This window comes from Camelus bactrianus, chromosome 9, assembly GCF_048773025.1.
Source record: "Camelus bactrianus isolate YW-2024 breed Bactrian camel chromosome 9, ASM4877302v1, whole genome shotgun sequence".
NCBI lineage: Eukaryota > Metazoa > Chordata > Mammalia > Artiodactyla > Camelidae > Camelus > Camelus bactrianus.
In genome coordinates, this window is record NC_133547.1 from 51245419 (window position 1) to 51265021 (window position 19603).

The window sequence follows — 19603 nt, forward strand, 5'->3', positions numbered from 1 at the left end:
TGGCCTCAGGGAGGAGATCTGAGGAGTGGAAGATGCAGACAGGGGATGTGGCATCCTCCCCAGAGGTGTTGTAGACACAAGATGGGGAAATCCAACATTCTGGTGGAGGGAGAAAGAAGCTTCACTCCTTCCCATCCAGCTGTGCTGAGACAGCCCTAAACACACCTGCCTCAACCCAATTCTGAGCTTTGACATCTTTCCCTGCACACTGAGGTACCCAGGGATCAGTTTCCCAGTGCCCACTAACTCTGGGGTTTAGTACTGTTTCTCTTGTCCTCGTCCCTGGACTTACAGATTCCTGGGGTCAGAGATAGGAGTTGCTCTAAAGTGGGAAGAAAATATGAACGGGACCATTATTAGATCAAAGAACGTGCTACTCTGGAGAATTTGGTAGAAGATCTGTTCTTGACTCCTTCTAGGGGAGGCTGTGTCGTGGCCCCCAAAGACACCCAGGTCCTGAGCTCTGGAACCTGTGACTACATTCTTTCCTTATACGGCAAAGGGATGTCGCAAGTGAGTCAATGGAAGGGCTTGAAATGGGGAGATGCTCTGGGCCCTAAATGAAACCAAAAAGTCCTTATACTGGGGAAGTAAGTGGGGGATGTGAGTACAATGTGACCACGAAGGCAGAGATCAGAGTGACGGGGCCACCAGCCAAGAAACGCCAGCAGCTTCAAGAGTCTTCTCCTCCTCTGGAGGGAGTAGGGCCCTGCTGACACCTAGATTTCAGCTCAGAGATACTGATTCTGAGCTTCTGGCCCCGGGACTGTGAGAGAACAAATACGTGTTGTTTCAGCCCCCACGTCTGTAGGGACCTGCTACAACAGCAGGAAAATGAATCCACCCTGTAAGAGGGTTTTCCTTCAGAAGAAACGAAAAGGGCCCGTTCCACCAGCATCCTCGCCGAGGACAGACTGACTCCAGGGACCACTCTCACTCTGCCCTCTGACACCACCACACTCAGACAGAACCAAGAGTCTTCCCTGAGGCTGGGAGGCAGAGGCCTGGGGGTGGGGGTGCGTACCCAGGTTGTCCTTGGTCTTGCTGGTGGGTTTGCAGTAGACGACCAGGTCCGAGAGCTCGATGGCGATGGACTGGTTCTTCTCCCAGTACTTCATGTTGTTCTCCTGGGGGGCCAGCCAGCTTCAGTCTCAGCCCTCAAGCCGCCACCAAAGAATCCCACCCTCCCAGCTCACCTGGTGGGTGATTCCTCCTCTGGGTCCCCTTTCTCCTCTTGGCCCTCCTGCACACTTGGAGCTTCAATGCAGTGCCCCTCCACTCCCTTTCCTTCCTTTTACTGCCGAGATGCTCGGCTAAGCTCTCACCACCCAGGATTCTAGCTCAGCCTCTGGCCCCAGCGCTTGAGAATACGAGGGAACGAGGGCTCCTCTTTGTCACCGTCCCTCTCTCCTTCACCCTCTGCTCTCAGCCTCCTGCCCTGTCCCTGCCCCTAACACCACCACGCTGTGACAGTTCATCATATTCTAGTTCTCCAGGCCCACGACCTCTCTAGACCATCGCATCCTTGTCATCACTCGCTCTCCCCTTCAGTGTGCATAGTTCACTGCGAAGGGCTCTCCAAGGCCCAGGCCACACACCATGGACTTGGGAGCCATCCCCCCCTCGGAGGACCCACAGTCAAATCTACCTTCAAGTAAGGATGAGCTGCTCACTCCACTCCAAACCAGGCAACCCTTTCAAGCCAAATTCTGACGCATCCTCCCGTTGGCTGTTGGCCGAGAGGGGGTACCCATGAGAGAGTACCATACGTAGATGGTAACATCCACCACTTGGGGGCATCGCACGCTAAGTGCTTGATGGATATTGTCCAAGCCCACACATCCCTGTGAGGTAGAATCTACTGAAGTTACCTCCATTTTACAAAGAAATTGCAGCTCCACAGCAGGGCAGTGCCAAGACGAGATGCTTAACCAATCAGCATCCCCCATGTTACCACCTTGCTTTGTCCCTGGTCAGCCGCCAGGGACTGGGGAAGACTTCTCTGAAATGCCCAAGTTCACATCCCAGATCCCACTGAGCCACAGCAACGACCTCCTGGCTCCTCCGCCTGCAGCCCGCACCCTCCCTCCTCTGTGGGTCCATCAGGTCCCCTTTCCTTCTGGCTCCACCCAACTCATTCCTTCTCCAGGGTGCCTTTCTGCATAACTCCATCCAGGACTAGGAAAGAGATGCTGTTTTCCCCAAACCTTCCAGAGTGTTCGCTGCCTTATCTGGTCTCAACTCTGCACCATCCCTTACCCGACCGCCCTGTCGGTGCTCCTCAGCACAAGTGCCAGGCCTGTGTCCCCACTGAGACACTATGGTCCCTTGGGAGCAGGACCCTGCAGGAAGCAAGTCCTCAGGTGACAAGTGCTGATGTGGTGACAGGGGCTCCACAGTGGTTACAACAGTGGGAACTGGACTCAGGTGCGGGTTTGAAAGCTGGTCCCACAGGGCAAGTCATCTAGGCTCTCTGAGCCTCAGTTTTCTCAACTGTACAATGAGGCCAATGTGAGTAATCACCTCCTAGAGCCATCATGAGAATTAAACAAGGAGCCCGGCCTGTGGCAAACAAGGAGTGGCTACAAGGATTGCCCCAGAAACACCTCCCCAGGCCAAGGACAAGAATGTCCACTCTTTAAACAAGCAAGTGAGGGCACCCGTTTCCTCCTGTAAGAATGCGTTCACCCCTAAGCGCTGACAAAAACCCTGGGGCCCGAGTGCACCCTGGCAGTGACCGGCAAACAAGCGTTTTATGTGCATTCGGAGGCGAACACAGCACAAGGGCAGTTTTCAATGTGACTATAAGCCTCTGAAATCTGCCCTAGTTCATGTATGCGCACCAACTGTCACTAGCCCTTCTCACACTCCCTACATGTCCCTGGGTCCAAAGCAAGCCATAGCAGTAAGGCTCGAAGGGCTCGGGTGGGCAGGACGGGCACAGAGCAAGAGGCAGAGAAGATGTCAGCCGGACCGTCTACAGCCAGATGCTGTCAGGGAAACTGAAGCCTTGTCTGTGCTCCAACCTCAGCTGTTTGCTCCCAATCCTTATGTCAACTTGGCTTTGTCTCTTGGTGTACAGTTTTCACAATGGGCTTTTTGGGAAGAGGAAACCCTAGCAACAAGGCAGCTCACCTCTAATGACAACAGAGCTTCTTGAAATGACGGTGGGGTGGGACATGCCACCACCCCCGGGTCACAGTGTGGCCCTCTGGCCTCACAAAGCACAGGCTATGGGGCATTCATTTCTTTTCTTCAACCTCAGCAGAAAACGTCAGTTCAGGATGCAATACTAGCTGCTCCTTCAAAACTGTCTAACAGTTACTCCCCAGACCTGTAGACCTCGCCCACGAGGCCATCTCAGAATTTGACATCACAGCCAACATCCTTGGTCAGGCTTTGGAAACTCACTAACTAGGTGTTTCTTCACGACTGGCCTTTCAGCATCGACTGAAGGAAGCCGGAGGTAATGTAAAATTACGAGCCTGGAACAGGTTCTTAGAGCTTTGGTGAGGAGCTCCCGGTGGTGAGCGGAAAGCTTATCTCATGCTGGTTTCCCAGGGCAGGGTGAGTCCGCCTTCCTTGTTCCCACATGACAACCATGTGATGATTAAATACCATGGTGACCTGAGCCCTCGCCCTGAGTCTGGTACGTTCCACACATTGGCTCAGTTCATCTCACTTCATCTTGTGAGTTACATAGGCATTTGGTCCATTTGACTGACAAGAAAACTGAGGCCCAGAGAAAGGTGGTTACCTGCCCAGGGTCCAGCCCTGCCAGGATGCAAACGCCAACAGGCCTAATTCTAAACCTCCTATTCTTCCCTAGAAGTTTGCCCTTCTCAAAAGACCTCCAGCCAAACATTAATGCTCCATTTAGGACAAACCCTCAAAGCTCATTCCCATCGAGAGTGGAAGTTCCCCTACAAGAATACAGGAGCTGGTCCGGTCAGTTAGTCTCCCCAGGGCCCTTCCCAGGCCATGGAGGTGAGCTCAGTGAATCCTGCCTGGAAGAATCCAGGCTACTTTGAACCATATTTAGAAACAAGAAAACATTCAAAGTGAGGAAGGCAACATTTTCCCATTAAGATACACGGAGCCAGACAGACCCCTACCACGAGTGTCACTGCCCACACACTGAGCCTTCCGAGGTTCAAACTAGACCCAGCTCCCCAGGCAGATCACTAATCTCTTCCTCTCCATGGTGCACCTGTTGTCCAAACCCACCTCATCTCCCCCCTGAACTCTATGTGGCCGCTGGGCCTGCTTCTCCTGCGGCCCAGACCCACCCCAGCCTCCTCAGAGCGCCAGAAGGCTAAGAAGTCCAGGCCCACCTGAGCCCAGGTGAGCAAAAGGCTTACCTTGGTGTCTATCTTCCAGGTGATCTCCCGGATGCTCTGAAACCACTCAAACAGCTCCTCCACGCTGTCCGTGGCAAACTCCACTGGAGGATCGCCCTGCTTCTTGGGGTCCAAGGTGAACACAAAAGACTTCTGGTTTCTCCCCTGTGAGGCTTTTACTTTGGGAAAGGATAACAAAAGTCCTGGTTAGCCTGTTAGAAGGCTGTGAAGACCAGACTTCCACTGCCCCAGGCCACTTCTCTTAATGAACCCAACCCAACCGCCACTGCTATAACCAAGGGCAGCGTGGTCTGGGACATTTACCTCTGATCAGGCAGTGGTCCACAGCTTAACCCCACTACCTGTGAGTGTGACCTTATTTGGAAGCCGGCTCTGGGCACATATACTTCAGGATTGCAGGATGAGATCATCTGTGCATTTAGAGTGGACCCTAAATCTAAGAACCAGTGTCCTTATCAGAGAGAGGAGAGGATAATCTGAGGCAGGAACACAGGTGAGTCAGCCAGTGAAGATGAGGCAGAGATTGGAGTGATCAGCCTAAGCCAAGGGTCAGCAGCAGCCCCGAGAAGCTAGGCCTGGAACTGATTCTCTGTGCAGAGAAAGTATTTTCTAGGTAAGAAAATAAAGGCTATGAGAGGAGAAATAATCTGGCAAATAATAGGGTTAGCTGAGATCTCTGGGCTCTTATATGCCAGGCACCACTCTAAGCAGATTATACACACTGTATCTTAGTTAATCCTAATCACAGCTTTTAGGGGATGCAAGTCCTGTTATGTCCATTTTACAGGACAGGAAATGGAGACTTGTGGAAGCAGAAGAACCCATGGAAGGTCACAAAGGTAGCAGCGGCACAGCTGAGGCTCAAATCAGACCTGACACCAAGCTCCCTCTTCAGAACCCTGAGCCACGTGTGTGCTTTGCAGATTCGGTGCAGGATGATACCAAGAGCAACAGAAGTGAGGGCACTGGCCCCGAGTACACCAGACCCCGCCTGTTAACTCCCAGAGGGACCTCAGGCAGGTCACCACGGGGCTGGGTGTTCTCATCTGTTAACTGCAACCAAGGATCCCTCTCCCACCTGCCAAGGCAAACGGACTGATGGACTGCAGGGCGGGTGGAAACCTCCTTCGGACACGTGGGCTGCTCGTGTCTGACAAAAGCAGCTCAGGCTACTTGTCCAGAAAGTCTCCCTTCAATGCCTTTAAGCCTTTCATCTGGAAGCTTCTATACGCCCATTTAAAAGGCCCAAGAAGCCCATGCAAATCAATACCCACCCCCGCCGCTGCCACCGCCACTACTGTTGAGGCTGTGCATGCCCTCCTTTCCCCAGGTCCCGAGGGGAGGCCAGGTTTCCTGGCGCCCAGCTGAGCCACCAGGAAGCTGCAGCTCTGAGAGGGGAAATGACAGGGCCTATGGTCTGGCAGCAACTGAGAGGCAGAGCTGGGCTTAGAATTGGACACACCAAGTCTGCCCTCCATCACAGCCCGGCCAACAGCTCAGCACCTCCTAGAAAAGCAAGGGAAAACCCCAGCAGACCCCTGACATGGTTACTGTGTGTGCACCAGACTCTGTGATAGCACCGCACACAAATCTACGGCAAAGCAATCAAGACATAAGATTGCATGCAGATCAGTGACCAGCCTGGCCCACACTCGGTTTTAGCATCTAAGTCAAGGCTAGAGGACCCAGGGACAGCTGCCTCCCTGCCTGGGGCCGTTCTGAGGCCATGCAGTCGGAGGTTCAGGTGGGAATCAGGGCTGAGACCACGTGTGTACATACCAACATTATAGGTGTTGAGATCCAGTATTCCTCTGCAAAGAGACCCTAAGGGATTGTCTTCAATAATCTGTGAAGAAACAAGACATAACTCACGTGAGTCTTACCGAGAATAATAAAAAGATAACCAATTTCCAAAGCACACCGTTTAGCAGAGACACTGCCTGTGGAACTGTTTAAAATGCATTTTTGTTACAGGCTACGTCCACGGGGAGAGAGCTAAATAATGAAGCATGTTGCTGGTGGGGACCCAGCAGCGAGCAGGTGCCGGCAGGTTCAGCATTTCATTTTCCAATCTGTAAAAATGTGCCTGTGAATTCTAGAACAGATTTTGAAGCGTTTCCGCGGATCTGGTTTCAAAAAACATCCTAGACCCTTTCTTCTGGTCTTGTTATGAAATGAGACTGTCTGGCCTCCCTTTAAAGCCCAGCTGAAGAACCTTCTGTAGCTCCCTGTGTCCTACGGGAGCAAAACTATGTATGCTCTGAAATCTGGCCTTGAGGTTTCCTGGGCCCTGGTCAGCCTTCCAGCTCTTCCTCCCGCTGCACATTGGAACCATCCCAGGTCCAGGTAAAATGGGGATTATCTTGGTCTCAGGAAAGCGGCCAGAACTGTGCATCTGCCCACTGTTTGCACTGCCCCACTCCTTCACCGGGCTAACGCTAACTGTATGGGTGAGGGCAACGAGGGACAGACACAGCAAGAGGGGTCACGTCTCTGCCTCGGGTTGAGCACGATGAACAAAACCACGTTCCCACAACCACACCTTTGCTTAGGCTGGGCCTCCCTTCTGCTGATCTCTTGCTTGTTAGAATCTGACTTATTTAACACCCAAACGCCCCGTTCCTCCATGCAGCCCTCCCAGATTGCCCCAGCTCCCTAAGAAGAAGGTCTAGAATTGCAGCATTAGTGCACTGCTGTCATACTGAAAGTAGCTGCTCTTTGAGCCTTCACAGCAAGAGGCAGTGGGGGACAGAAACCAGGTTTGCAGTGTCACTGGGAGGGCCTCAAGTCACCTTCCACTTGGGCTGGCTTGCTGACTCACCCTAAGCACGTTCTGGATGTCTGGCTGGGTAAACTAAATGTGTTTCATTTGTAAGCCACTTTAAGCAAAGGACAAATTCCCCATTTGGCCATTTTCCCTCCAGAGAGAATTCTCCTGCATATGCAAAGCCTTCCAGCCCAGCACAACCTGATTAAAACATGACTGGCCTGTCGCAGTGACTTTCACCCACAACAACTCAGGGGACAGTCCCAATTTCCCCGTCACTCTGTTGTCCCTGTTGTGGAGCTTGGTGGGGACCACACAGCACTGCGGGTAAGATTTGTCCACTAGGATGGCGCAGTGGACCCCGCAGAGTAGATCAGCAAGTCCCTCCCTGTGACAAATGATGGAGACTCACCTGCTTTTCCAGCTCCTCCACGTCAGCTGTCGAAATGTCCTCGACGTAATTGGACGGGAAGTACTGCTGGATTCTGGTTCCGTAGTCTCCTTTCCACCTATGTGGACATGGGGGCATCAGAGGGCCCCGGGAGAGCGGGGTGCATCATCATTACTGCTCATCAGCTCCCAGCTGCTGGGGTGGCGGAGGATGGCGAGTGGCCAAGTGGGATGAGGTGGCCATTCATTAGCTATGACCAGAGCATAGCAAAAGGATCCCTGCTTTTTTTTAATCAGCTGTGACTGCTGGGGTCATGTCCTCCCCTTACCACGATCCTAGTGTTTGGTTGAAGCCACCAAGAGTCAAAAGTTTCCCTGCTTGGTTGGGAGGGTATAACTCAAATGGTAGAGTGCATGCTCAGGATGCACAAGGTCCTGGGTTCGATCCCCAGTACCTCCTCTAAAAATAAATAAATGTAATTACCTCCTCCCCTCAAATAAATAAAAATAAAAAGTTCCCCTGCTTTAAGTGAACATCAGAAGCCGTACAAGATGAAAGCTCTGCTCTAGAGCAGGCCCCACCCCCTTTTAAGGAGGGCTGTGAATTTAGAGACAAGGACCGGATATGGAAGGTTCTGGGGCAAGAGAGCCTGGATTCAAAGTCCAGCTCCACCACCACCTACGTTAAGTGCTCTGTGCCTCAGACACTCCATCCATAAGTGGGGACAGTCCCAGGCTCCTCTCAGAGGATTTCACGGGGACTGTATGAGCTAACACATGCTGCGAGCTCTGAGTAGTGCCTGGTACATACTAAGCGCTCAACAGTGGTAGTTCTTGTTCTTCAGCTGAAACAGTGCCCCCGGACATTCCTACTGGTAGCAGCGCTAGTAACACGAGTAATCAGTCTATGTCTGTGTCTTCACTCAGTCTAACTGGTGGCACCCGCAAGGTGCTCCCCCAAGTCCAGAGCCTGGACACGCGGGCTCCTCCTTCTAGCCCCTCTTCTGGGCCTCTTTCTGCAGCCGAGGGCTCTTTTCAGAATGCACCTCCAACCCCACCATACTGACCGCTCCCAAGGCCTTCAAAATCAAGCCTAGATTGTTTAGTCTGGCAGTCAGAGCCCGGCATGCGCTGACCCAGGGAGTCTTGGACCTCGACTCCTGCCTCTGTGACTGGAACGTGACTTTCATTCTAGACCACCTGCGGCACCCTCTCCCCATGCAGCTCTGCCATGCTGCCTGGCTTCTATGCCTTAGTCCAGGCCTTTCATAGCCAGCTTGCTCCTACTAACCATTTACGACTCAGCTGGGGCCTTCCTCTTCCAGGGAGCCTTCCCTGACTGCCACCTAGGCTGAGTACTTTTCCTCTGTGCTCCTCAGCATCTGTCTCCACAGCTGTCAGAGCAGTCCGCATCTTATATTTAACTTACAGTCATACATCTGTCTTCCCCTCTATGTGAGACCCTTCTCAGTCTTAATCAAATCTGTACTCGGGGGCACTTAACTAATGTTTATGGACCTGAATAAGCAGAGTAAGGGCTGACTGTCCCACAGCCTGGTGGAAACACAGAACTACCAGTTGGGAGCCCATTTCACACTCTTTTCATCTTCATTTCTCCAGACCCATCTCCAGCAGAGTCTGGCTGTATTCAGAGTGACTGTATGGACCATTTGCCCAGAACTGAGTGGTTTATACCTATGGTCCAGGTGTAATAATTAACATTGCATCTCCTTCACTCTCAAATGCATCTTAGTTTGAATCAAAATTATCCCCAGTCTGGAAGGATGCAAAAAAAATGTGGTCCAAGGCAGGCAGTGGCACTACTGTCACCAGAGAGAGAATAAAAAAATGAGAGGACCTCAGCTGGGCATAAGGTTTACCCAGAGTGCCTCACTAAAGGCACTTATGCCAGTCTCTTAATTCATCTCGAGACAAGATCCTCTGGGGATCCAGGTAAGAATGGGGTTGGAAAGAGGGGGTTTTCCAAATTAAAAACACACACACATACACAAAACTTTGAAAACCTCTGGCTCTAACACATGAGTGAGGTAAAGTGTGAGCTCTTGAGTTTAGAAGACTCAAATCTCCAGCGTGCTGTGTGGCCCTTGACAAGTTACTGCACTTCTCTGTGTCTCGGTGTCCTCATCTGTAAAATGCAGGTATGAACAGAACCTACCTTATAGGGTCATTATGTGGGTTAAATGAATTATTTCAAATGAAGTGCTTAAATCAGTGCTTACATTGCTCCATGTGAGCTGCTATTCAGCTTTCTAAGTCAGGTCCAGCTATCTTGCGAGGGGAAGAAATGCCAGTTTTGTGAGGTGCTTGAGGCTCTGCCAGTGCTCATGGTTATGAACAAGTCCTTACTGCTCTAAGGTAGGAATCATGCCACGAAACCACCTGCTGAGGGACCTAAGGATGGGCAATTTTTCCTCTCAGGTGAAAAAGGGGAAGAGGTACTCAACCCTCACACACCTAGGTGCCTTTAGCCTAAAAATGTACCCTCTTCAATCCAAGATGGGGCCACTGCACATGACACAGGACTAAGCAATGGCATAAGAATTTGAATTTAAAATAATGCAAAGGCTGGCATAATGGGAAGAACCTGTGTCATGTAGAAGCCAGACCTTGGAAAGCCTCATTCACTGCATCTATAGAGTGGGGATAATCACAGTCCAAACTCTGCAGGGTTGTAATAAGGATTTGATTAGATAATGTATGAAAGCAATGAGCATAGTGCTTGGCACACAGTAAGACCTCAAGAAATGGCAGCTGCTACTGTCATTAAAATGATATATAATATGATGTGATGGTATAATAAATGATATAATAACTATTATTGCTGTTTATCCACTTTTCCAAACAGAGCCTGCATGAAGTCACCTTCCCAGAGAAAGTTTGACAGGTCAGAGCCAGCCCAGAGCAGCAGATAAGAGGGTCAGAGCTCAACCAGCACTCGAGTCTCACCACCAAAAAGGGACAGGTCAAGTTCATCTACCCAGGGGCCCAGCCCGCCTCAGTCTTACCAGCCCCCGGGCTCCTTGGAGACGTTGTGAATGAGGGCGCCACGGCAGAAGCTCAGCTCATCGCTGCGTTTGGCTTTGTAGTCATACAGAGCTTTCACGGTTCTCTGAGGCTTTCAGGGAAAACAAGAAGGAAAAGGTCAGGCCAGGCAACACAAGCAGAGGGAGGCGGCTGCATTTTCTGGCACATTTTTGGTTCTTCTCAGTAGAGAGGGAGGCTTTAGCCTGAGGTTACAGTGCCATCTGCTGGTGAAGGGCTGGCATTGCGAGTGAGGGAGCCGGGGAGTGGGGATGGGGACTGGGCTCTGTCAGAGCCTAGGATTTTCTCAACAAATAAAGGATATTTCATACTAAGCCACGATCACCACCTCTGAAGTCCTCAGTGCCCATGTTCAATAGCCCTCCCAGAAGTTCAAGCTCATCACCGTCTCTGGCCATCCTCAAGCCTCACCAGTAACTTCCCCTAGGCCATTGGTCCCCTAACTAGACTCCTGCAGGACACCGACACTGTGCAAGAGTAACTGAGGCACTCGTCCATGAAATTCATTAAAAGGTGGTCTCTGCACTGGCAGAAACAAGACAGAACTTTAGGACAAAGTTTCTCTTCAGTGAATCTGCTTTAATGCCGGCTATTTGCCAGGCATGAATGCATGGAAAAGTGAACAACCACACAGCAAGCAAATATGAATACAGAAACCTCTGAAACTGTCAACCTGTTTAGATCACCAGCTTCCCCTTCACCCCCGCCCACTCAAGGAAATGAGAAGAGGGGTTTTACAAGAAGTCCATTAAACTGCTCCTCAGAGCATGGGGCTGTGGAGTCAGACATGGGGGTTCAAATCCTCACTCTGCTCCTTACTAACTATATAATCTTGAGGCCCTCTCAGCCTCAGTTTCCCCATCTGTGAAATGGGAACTAAAACATTATATACTTTACAGGGCTGTTGAGTCTATTAAATGAAATAATGCATGTAATGATAAAAATTATGCACAGGCTGGCATGCAGAAAAAATGAGGTCCAAGGCAGGTTTCCCACTAGCATTTCTTAAGTGCTTACTAGAGTCAAAACCCTGTTCTAGGCCTTTTGTCTATAATAGTATCTCCTTTAATCCTCACAACAACCCTAACAGGTAGTAGTAGTATGTCCATTTTACAAATGAGGACATTGAGGTACAGAGACATGAAGTACCTTTGCCCAAAGTCAACTAACTGGTAAGTGGCTGAGCGCAGGAAGAATCAATTAATGGGCGTTACTGCGATAGTTCGTAATGTTCCCTAAGAAGCAGTCTGGGTTCTACAAGCTTTGCCATGGGAACTTCCAACCAGAGGCTAATCAGAGCTTTTACCCTTGACCCCTCATCCCCACCTGCAAACAGAGCCAGTTCTACCTGTACATCCTGCTTCAAGAGTGGACACAAGGTCCAGAGCCACATCTTTCTCCATGAGACGCCACAGGTCACTACCAGACTTCACAGGCACGAGGAATGTACATCCAGGGCAGTGGGGATGCCATAGAATGGCTTCCACACAGAGCCTGACAGATGGCAGGAGAGAGCCTCATGTCAGGTCCCTCAGGAACTAGAGAAATGAGCCACCCATGGGATGGCCAAGTAGGCCTGCAGCACAGCAAAGTGGCTAAGAGCACATGCCTGGGAACATCCAAATCCCAGCTCCACACCTTCTTTAGCAATTATTCAACCTCTATGTACCTCAGTTTCCTCATCTGTACAATGGGCATAGAAATAGTACCTAACACATGGGGCTGTTATGAGGACAAACCAAGTGCTGAGAACCATGCTTGCTGTGCGGCTGTCACTATGTTAGCAATTATTACTGATCTAATCACTCCTGTTCTGAGAACTCATCCAAAGACATAAAGCGAAAGATACCAAGCCTCACACGTGAAGAAGCTCATTTTAGTGTTAACTTGAAGAGCAAACGCTAGAAACAACTAAATGGCCATTGCTGGGGACATAGCTAAATGGACACAGTCACCTAGAATATTCTACAGCATTAAAAACATTCTTTTTTTCACGTTACACTTCCAATCCATGTACTTCATGTAAATTACTTGGCCTACCAGTTTAACCAAAATGGTCATCAAGAAGTTCTGCAATGGAGAAACTCACCCACAGCCAAGCAGCAAGTGAACAAAGCAAAATAAAATTGCCAGGTGCTGGTGGTGACGATACAGTACATCTCCAGGTGGACAAAGCCCAGAAGGGACAGAACACCCCAAAATGCACAAAGCTATAGTGTTAAGACGGTGAGACCAGAGCTGATTATTTTTCTTATTTTCAAAGTGTTTTTCCTTTTTACTTTCTTACATCATTTTTTCAACCACAATAAAAGTAGTAATTTTATCCTGAGGCACCCACCACAGACTGGCAGTTTGAGATCTAATCCCGCATGCAGGCACGTTTTACTTGGCTTACTTAGTGTGAGAAGACGTTCTCTACAACTTGGTTTAGTTGCCAGGATTTAAAAATGGGGAGATTTCACATCAAACATCCAGATCACTGCCTTGTCTTGAGAAATCAAAAGACCTGACCTGCTCTCTGGAAAGGCAACCATCGACTGCTAATGAGGGGGCAGCTGCCCTTGAGATGGGCAGAGTCCTCAGTTTACCACGGCCTCCACCATCCCGACATCTAGCTGACACAAGGCCACGGTATTTTCATAACCAAAGCATCTCACTGCTAATAAAACTTTCTGCTATTCAGTTAAGTCCCGATGCATTTCGCACACGGTTCCCAAGTTTTCAAGACTTCATTTCTTGCTGAAAGGGACTTGCATTGGCCAAGGATTTTAAGTTAAAAAAGTTCTCTCTGGACTTCCAGAAGCCCACCAGCAGGGCCCCTTCCTAAGTGAGAACAGTACCTGAATCGTGTAGCAGACGGCCCCCCCAAACAGAAAATTCGCCACCGTTCTTCCTCGGCAGGCTCCGACTAAATTTGAGATGAAACCAGGAGCTGCAGGCTAAGAGTAAAATCCAGCCCTACCTGCATGAAATTGCAGGAGAGCCAGGGTGGGAATGTGAGATAGCGTTCGCACTGCGAATAGGTCACTGAACCAAACAGAATTTATAAACACCACCGGCTCAGTCAGAGAGCAAGAAACATCTGAAAGACTTTTAATTAGAAGCTGTTTGGCCCAAAGGTGGTTCATCAAACCTCAAAATTTTAGCAAGGTACCATCACATTTGGATGGATTTCTATTAACCTCTCCCCTGAAACCAGATGTCATGCTGTCAATCATAATTTCTTCACAAAAAATAATAATAATTAATTTTAAAAAACTTTTTGGACAAGTTTTCCAGAATGTTCCTTCGCCCAGTGATGACTGGGGGGTAGACTCCACGTCAATCTAGTGGACTAGGTAACAGTAGGAATTGGGGTTGGCACTGTACCATGGAAGGATTGATTTCACTGGGGTCCACATACATTCTGCTGACGTCATAGAGGGAGTTGACATCTCTTTCCTGGAAAAGAATGAAGAAAAGTAAGTGGAGCTGTCCTTACTTAAAATACGAATTCTAGGCATCCTCGTGGTTTCCTGCCCTCCAGTAGAGGAGCTGAAACCTCACAGTTTATTCACCTCACGGTAGAGACAGGAAGAAGCTGTTAAGAAGTTCCCCAAAATGACAGAGGCCCCCAGTGCTGCTCCACCATGTGCCAGGCGCTGTGCTCCTCTGTAAAATCACAAGCCCACATTCAATGTCGGCAGCTTGAAACGCTACCGTAGAAGTACGTGCACCACAGAAATTGGCAAATGCCACAAACCAGGGCTTCTTTCCGCAGAGCAGTGGGTAAACGTTCTCCAGCACACACAGATCTGCCCTACCTCTGCCTTTCTCGTTGGGCTTCAGCCCCACCGGCCACATTTCTGTCCTCAGAGTTACACCAGGGCTGGTGCCACGCCTGCTCCCCCACCTACAACTGGCTTCCTTCACAGGTCCCCTGGGTTCCCTGTTCTCACCCTCTGCCAGAGACCTTCCTCAGCCTCTCTAACCTCTTCTAACGTAGGGCCCGCCCCCTAGCACACCATCCTCTTTTATTTTCTTCATTGTAACTCACCCTGTCTGAAGGCATCTTATTTATGTGACTGTGTGTCACCCAGCTCCCCTTTCTAGAACCTAAATTTCCCAAGGACAGATGTTTCACTGCACTCCCAGTATCTCCAACAGTTCCCAGCACATGGCTGGTGCACAATAAATCTCTTCAGTAAGTTAATGAATCCATCTGATAGGAACTGAGATGTCGTAACTAGATCAGCTCTCTTCCCTGCTCAGAACCCTCTGATGGCTCAGAACCCAAGCCCATGTCTGACAGTGGCCCTCCACCATGCAGTTCCAGCCTCATTTAGTCCTAGTCACACCCTAGCTCATGCAGTTCCAGCCACACCGGCTTCCTCTCTGTGTCTCCAGGCACGCTTGCACCTCAGGACCTTTGCACTTGCTGTTCTTTCTTCCTCCTCAGAGCTGCAGGCTCTCTCCTTCCCTGCTTCTGGTGTCTGCCCACATGTTTCCTTTTCACCAAAATCTTCCAGAACACCTGAGAGAACTGCAGCCCCCTCCCCATCATCCTGCACCCACCTGTCCACCTGCTCAGTGTGTTTTTCTCGGTAGCACATATCACCCACCATCAGACACGTGCTCTGCATATTTTTAATTTATCTCATTTATTACCTGTCTCCCCTATACTAGACTTTAAGAGCATGAGGGGAGGGTCTTAGTCCACTATGTGCAATTTTGAGCCATGCGGGACACATATATGTGCTCAATAAAGGTTTGCTGAATGAACCAACAGATGAATGGTAACCTTGGACAAGATACCCCACCAGATCACGAGTGAGTGGCCACCTACCATGTTATACCGCTCCAGGAGCTCGGGGGTCACGGGGTAGCGCAGCCTCATCTTCCGGTACAGCGCATGCTTCTCGTAGTAGCTGACCAGCTCCACGAGGCTCTCGAAGTAGGCGGAGGTGCCCAGCACGAAGTGCCGGCCGTCCCGGTTGATGCGGCAGTGCTTCACCTTGCCCCTGGCCCTGCGGGGGACACACGGGGCTGACACGCGAGATCCAGGCGGCCAGCGGACAGCCTTATAAGCCCCGCCAAGTAGGAACAACCCAGTCATCCATCCCAGGGACCAGATAAATAAACTGAGTCCAGCCCTCCCATGGAATACAGTGCTGTGTGTCTTTGCAAAACAGATACGGAAAACCCTGCGCCTCAGAAGAGGCACTGCGGAGTGACTCCCCAGCCAGCTCCTCTGGCCCTTCCCCTCCTCCCCAACTACAGGACTTGACTTGGGGAACATCCTAGTGTCCAGGTCAGGGTCAGCAAACTATGGCCCACAGACGATGTCCAGCCCCCCTCCTGCTTTTATAAATAAAGTTTTATTGAAACACAGCAATGTTCATCCGTTTCTGTACTGCCTGTGGCCGTGTGCTTCACTCTCCAACGGCAGAGCTGAGCAGCTGCAACACAGACCATTGGACCTGCAAGGCCTAAAATACTTATTTATCCTCTGATCCTTTATCGAAAACGTTTACCCATCTCTACTCTAGAACTCTGGGACTTGATGCTCAAAATCCTTAAATTTTATCTTTAATGGTCCAGCGAGTGCAACAATGGAATTTTTTTCCAAATGGGAAAACAAATCTTTTATTTCCTCTCCTGTTTGAAACAGGAGGCAGAAAAAAATCCAAAACGGAATAGAATCCTGTCTTATTAGCTTTCATCAGTAAGAATAGAAATATGTGGGAAAACAAGTTTTGACCCTAACTTTACAGCCAAGGGCATCTTTAAAACCGTAACAGCATAGTTACTACGGGGAACCTACTTCTCTTTTAAAAATGTTACACCTTGCAGATATTTTTTATTGTTTTAAAAAATACATCCTGTTAAGCTATTTCTTCAAAAAGTCCTGTAAAAAAAAATGCTAGAAGACTTCTGCTTCAGTAGTTTATGTACACTGATATGTTATTAAATATTTATTTTAGAAAAAGAAAAATACTGCTGAGTAGAAAAATAAGTTTCAAAGTAGAACTACAATATGATCTCATTTGTATTTTTCAAAAATGGAACAGAATACCACTAGCAAAACAGAACTACGGATTTTCTACAGGTACATACATATGTTTGTAAAAAATTTAAAGTCTTGAGGGAGACACCAGTTGGAAAACTGTGCACTTTCTACCAAAACAAGGACTGAGCTGGGAAGGACTATAGGAAGCTTTAGCCTTCACTGCAATGTCTCAATTTTTTTATAAGGAGAATATATATTTGAATTAAAAATTAATCATCAAACTATATAAAAAAGCTCCCAAGGACAGGGAGGCTCTGGGGTGTTGAGGTTAAGGGAGTGGGTCAGGTTCTGGCTCCTTCCCCAGTAACCTCACAGAGCCTCGGTCTCCTCATCCACAGAGCAGGAGACTCACAGTTCCTGTCCGTGGGTGTCAGGACTGCTATCCACTAGGTAATCCAGGGTGAGCCATTTGCAATGTGTCCAGCACCCAGAAGGTCCTTGATAAGTGGATGGTTGGGAAGATATAACCAACCAAGCCAAAATGGGCTTCCCTGAGAGACAGAAGAATCAAAAGGGGAGGCAGGAACAGTATGAGTTGAGCTTTCCAGCCTCCTGGAGTTATGTTGCTACAAGACACTGGGTGGTAACACCTGAGGTCGCAGCTTTGCTAAGAAGCCCCGTGTCCCATCGAAGGACACCTCCTACCAATCACACCCAGACAACAACATCATCTCTTTGAATGGATCTGAAAGCAATGCTTCCCTCCTGTGGAAATCTATCCAGAAGTTCAGTATACATTCCCTGAGCCTAGAATGGCACTTGGTACCCCACAAATATATGTGGGGGGAAGGAGGAAGGAGGGACGGGAGTCACTTGTGAGTCATTTGATGACATAGCTCATCCCCATCAGACCGCTGGCCTCATGAGAGCAGGGCTGGGCTGTTTTTAATCACACCTGTATTTCTAGGCCTGACACATAGTAGGTGCTTATCAAACATTTACTGATTCCTAAAACTTAAAACCTCTAGCTCTCAGGGTGCCTCCAGTCTCATGGGGAGGACAGATTTACAAACAGAACATGGTGAACGTATGTAAGTTGAGCATCAATCTGGGAGCCCCTCTATCCTTCATCCATATGCTTCCAGTGAAGGGAGCCCAATCAGAATCAAGCGACCTGGCTCAAGCAGGGGCCAGTGGGAGGACCTACAGGACTCAACCTCTCTGCTGGACACTGTCCTGGCACCCGAAGGAAAAGCCAGCCAAGACCAAAGCCAAAGGAGCATCACACCAACATGCTCAGAGTTAGTCTCCTGAGGGTCGCAGATGAGGCTTGCATCCAAGCGTGTGGGAGACCAGCTTCACCTCTTGAGCACCTCAGCCTGTAGCCAGTAAATCCTCACCTTTTATTTCGGCTGTTGAGTTTGGCTTCTGTCACTTGCACCAAAAAGCAACCTGACTGATGACACACTATAGCACAACGTGACCCCCAGCATCCAGCCCAGTTCCTGGAACAGCAGAGGCTCACTTAAACACGCCTAACTCCTATCCAGGGGGAAGAGGCACCACTAAGAGCTTTGGGGAAAAAGAGCAAAGACATCAATGCCAAGAACCCTGTTGGCAGTACAAAAGAGCCATGCTGGGAGGAGCTGGCACACAGTAGGTCCTCAGTACGTAGCAGTGGTAATGACCATCACCACCACCACCCCTAAGAAAGTACCTCAGGGCTAAGGAGAGAGAAGGGGGCAAACCCAATTGCCCAGAGGGGCAGCCTGGCATGGTAGCCAAGGGGAGTGGGCCAGGGCAAAAGGGCAGGAGCATATGAGGACCCCTACTGTGCAGTAGGTAACCACCGCCACCACACGGAACCATGGGCCCAGAGCTTCCATCACCTCCCATTTTTCCTAAGAAGCAATCTGAACTTCCCAGTAGAACTTTTCAGATTTTATTTATTTTTAAAATTTTTTTGCTTTTAGGGGGGGCAGCATGTAATTAGGTTTAGTTATTTATGTATTTAATGGACATGCTGGGGATTGAACCCAGGACCCTGTGCATGCTAAGCAGACACTCCACCACTGGGCTATAACCTCCTGCCAAAAACATCTCGGGTTTTAACATCACCATACAGACTGAGCAAAACACCCACAGGCCCGATTTGGCCCATGAGCCTCTGGCTTAGACCTCACAGTGAAGAGGACAGGCGTTGGACATGGACAGGACTGAGCTTGAGATTCTGACTCAGGGCTGAATGGGGCTCTGTGGCCCCAGAGAGGTCACTGAACCTCTCTGGGCCTCCATTTCCTTGCTGGCAATAGCTGGATCTGCCCGTCTTGGGCGACAGTGAAGGACGTGATCAGGAGAGGCCCTGAAAGCAGCCCAGCACCTGGAACATTAGTTAAGACCTGAATACATGGTAGTCAGCATTCTATAACCACCATCAAGAATATGCAGGAACACTGTAAATCAACTATATTTCAATTATTTTTAAACGGGGGGAGAAAAAAGAATATGCAGGGAAACCCTGGGAATGGGGAGATGGAGGGTCAGTATGATGAACTGGGTCTGAACCCCTTTCCACATTGTTGCAGGTGAAAATTGGAGGGATCAGGTGTCTTGGGGTAAAATTTAAGAACCACAGTCCTGGAGGTGGTTGGTCCACATGGCCTTCCACTGGCAGTGGGGTATGAGCTGTTAAAGGGAGGACACAAGATCTCGAACATCACCCATCTGAGTTGCCAGGGCTGCCTAGGACGGAATTCCAGCTCCACCACTTACTGGCTGTGTGTTTCAGCAAGTCATTTAATCTCTCTGGGCCTCAGTTTCCTCCTTTGAAAAACAGGGGTCATGGTCATGCTGACCCCCAGAGAGTTGATGGAAGGTGAAATGAGTAGATACAGAACACTTTACTCTCGAGAACACAGACCAGTGCCTGGCACGCTGAAGCGCACATTAGGGAGCACTACTTTTGCTATTACTATTATTGTCGTCATCGTGGTTGACACCCTGGGGAGAGGACACTGAGCTCAGCCTCCACCA

General features: G+C 49.6%; 1 protein-coding gene across 2 annotated transcripts in view; it reads right to left on the reverse strand.

The window, feature by feature from the left end:
* Positions 1 to 19603, reverse strand: part of PLCG2 (phospholipase C gamma 2) — a 142841-nt gene that overhangs the window by 32361 nt on the left and 90877 nt on the right. For both annotated transcript variants that reach the window (XM_074370361.1, XM_074370362.1), the window contains 7 exons: positions 15407 to 15587; positions 13951 to 14022; positions 10545 to 10654; positions 7541 to 7637; positions 6141 to 6207; positions 4362 to 4519; positions 1025 to 1127 (listed from right to left, as the gene is read on the reverse strand). In XM_074370361.1, coding sequence (XP_074226462.1) covers positions 1025 to 1127; positions 4362 to 4519; positions 6141 to 6207; positions 7541 to 7637; positions 10545 to 10654; positions 13951 to 14022; positions 15407 to 15587 — 788 coding nt within the window. The remainder of the gene's footprint in view (positions 1 to 1024; positions 1128 to 4361; positions 4520 to 6140; positions 6208 to 7540; positions 7638 to 10544; positions 10655 to 13950; positions 14023 to 15406; positions 15588 to 19603) is intronic.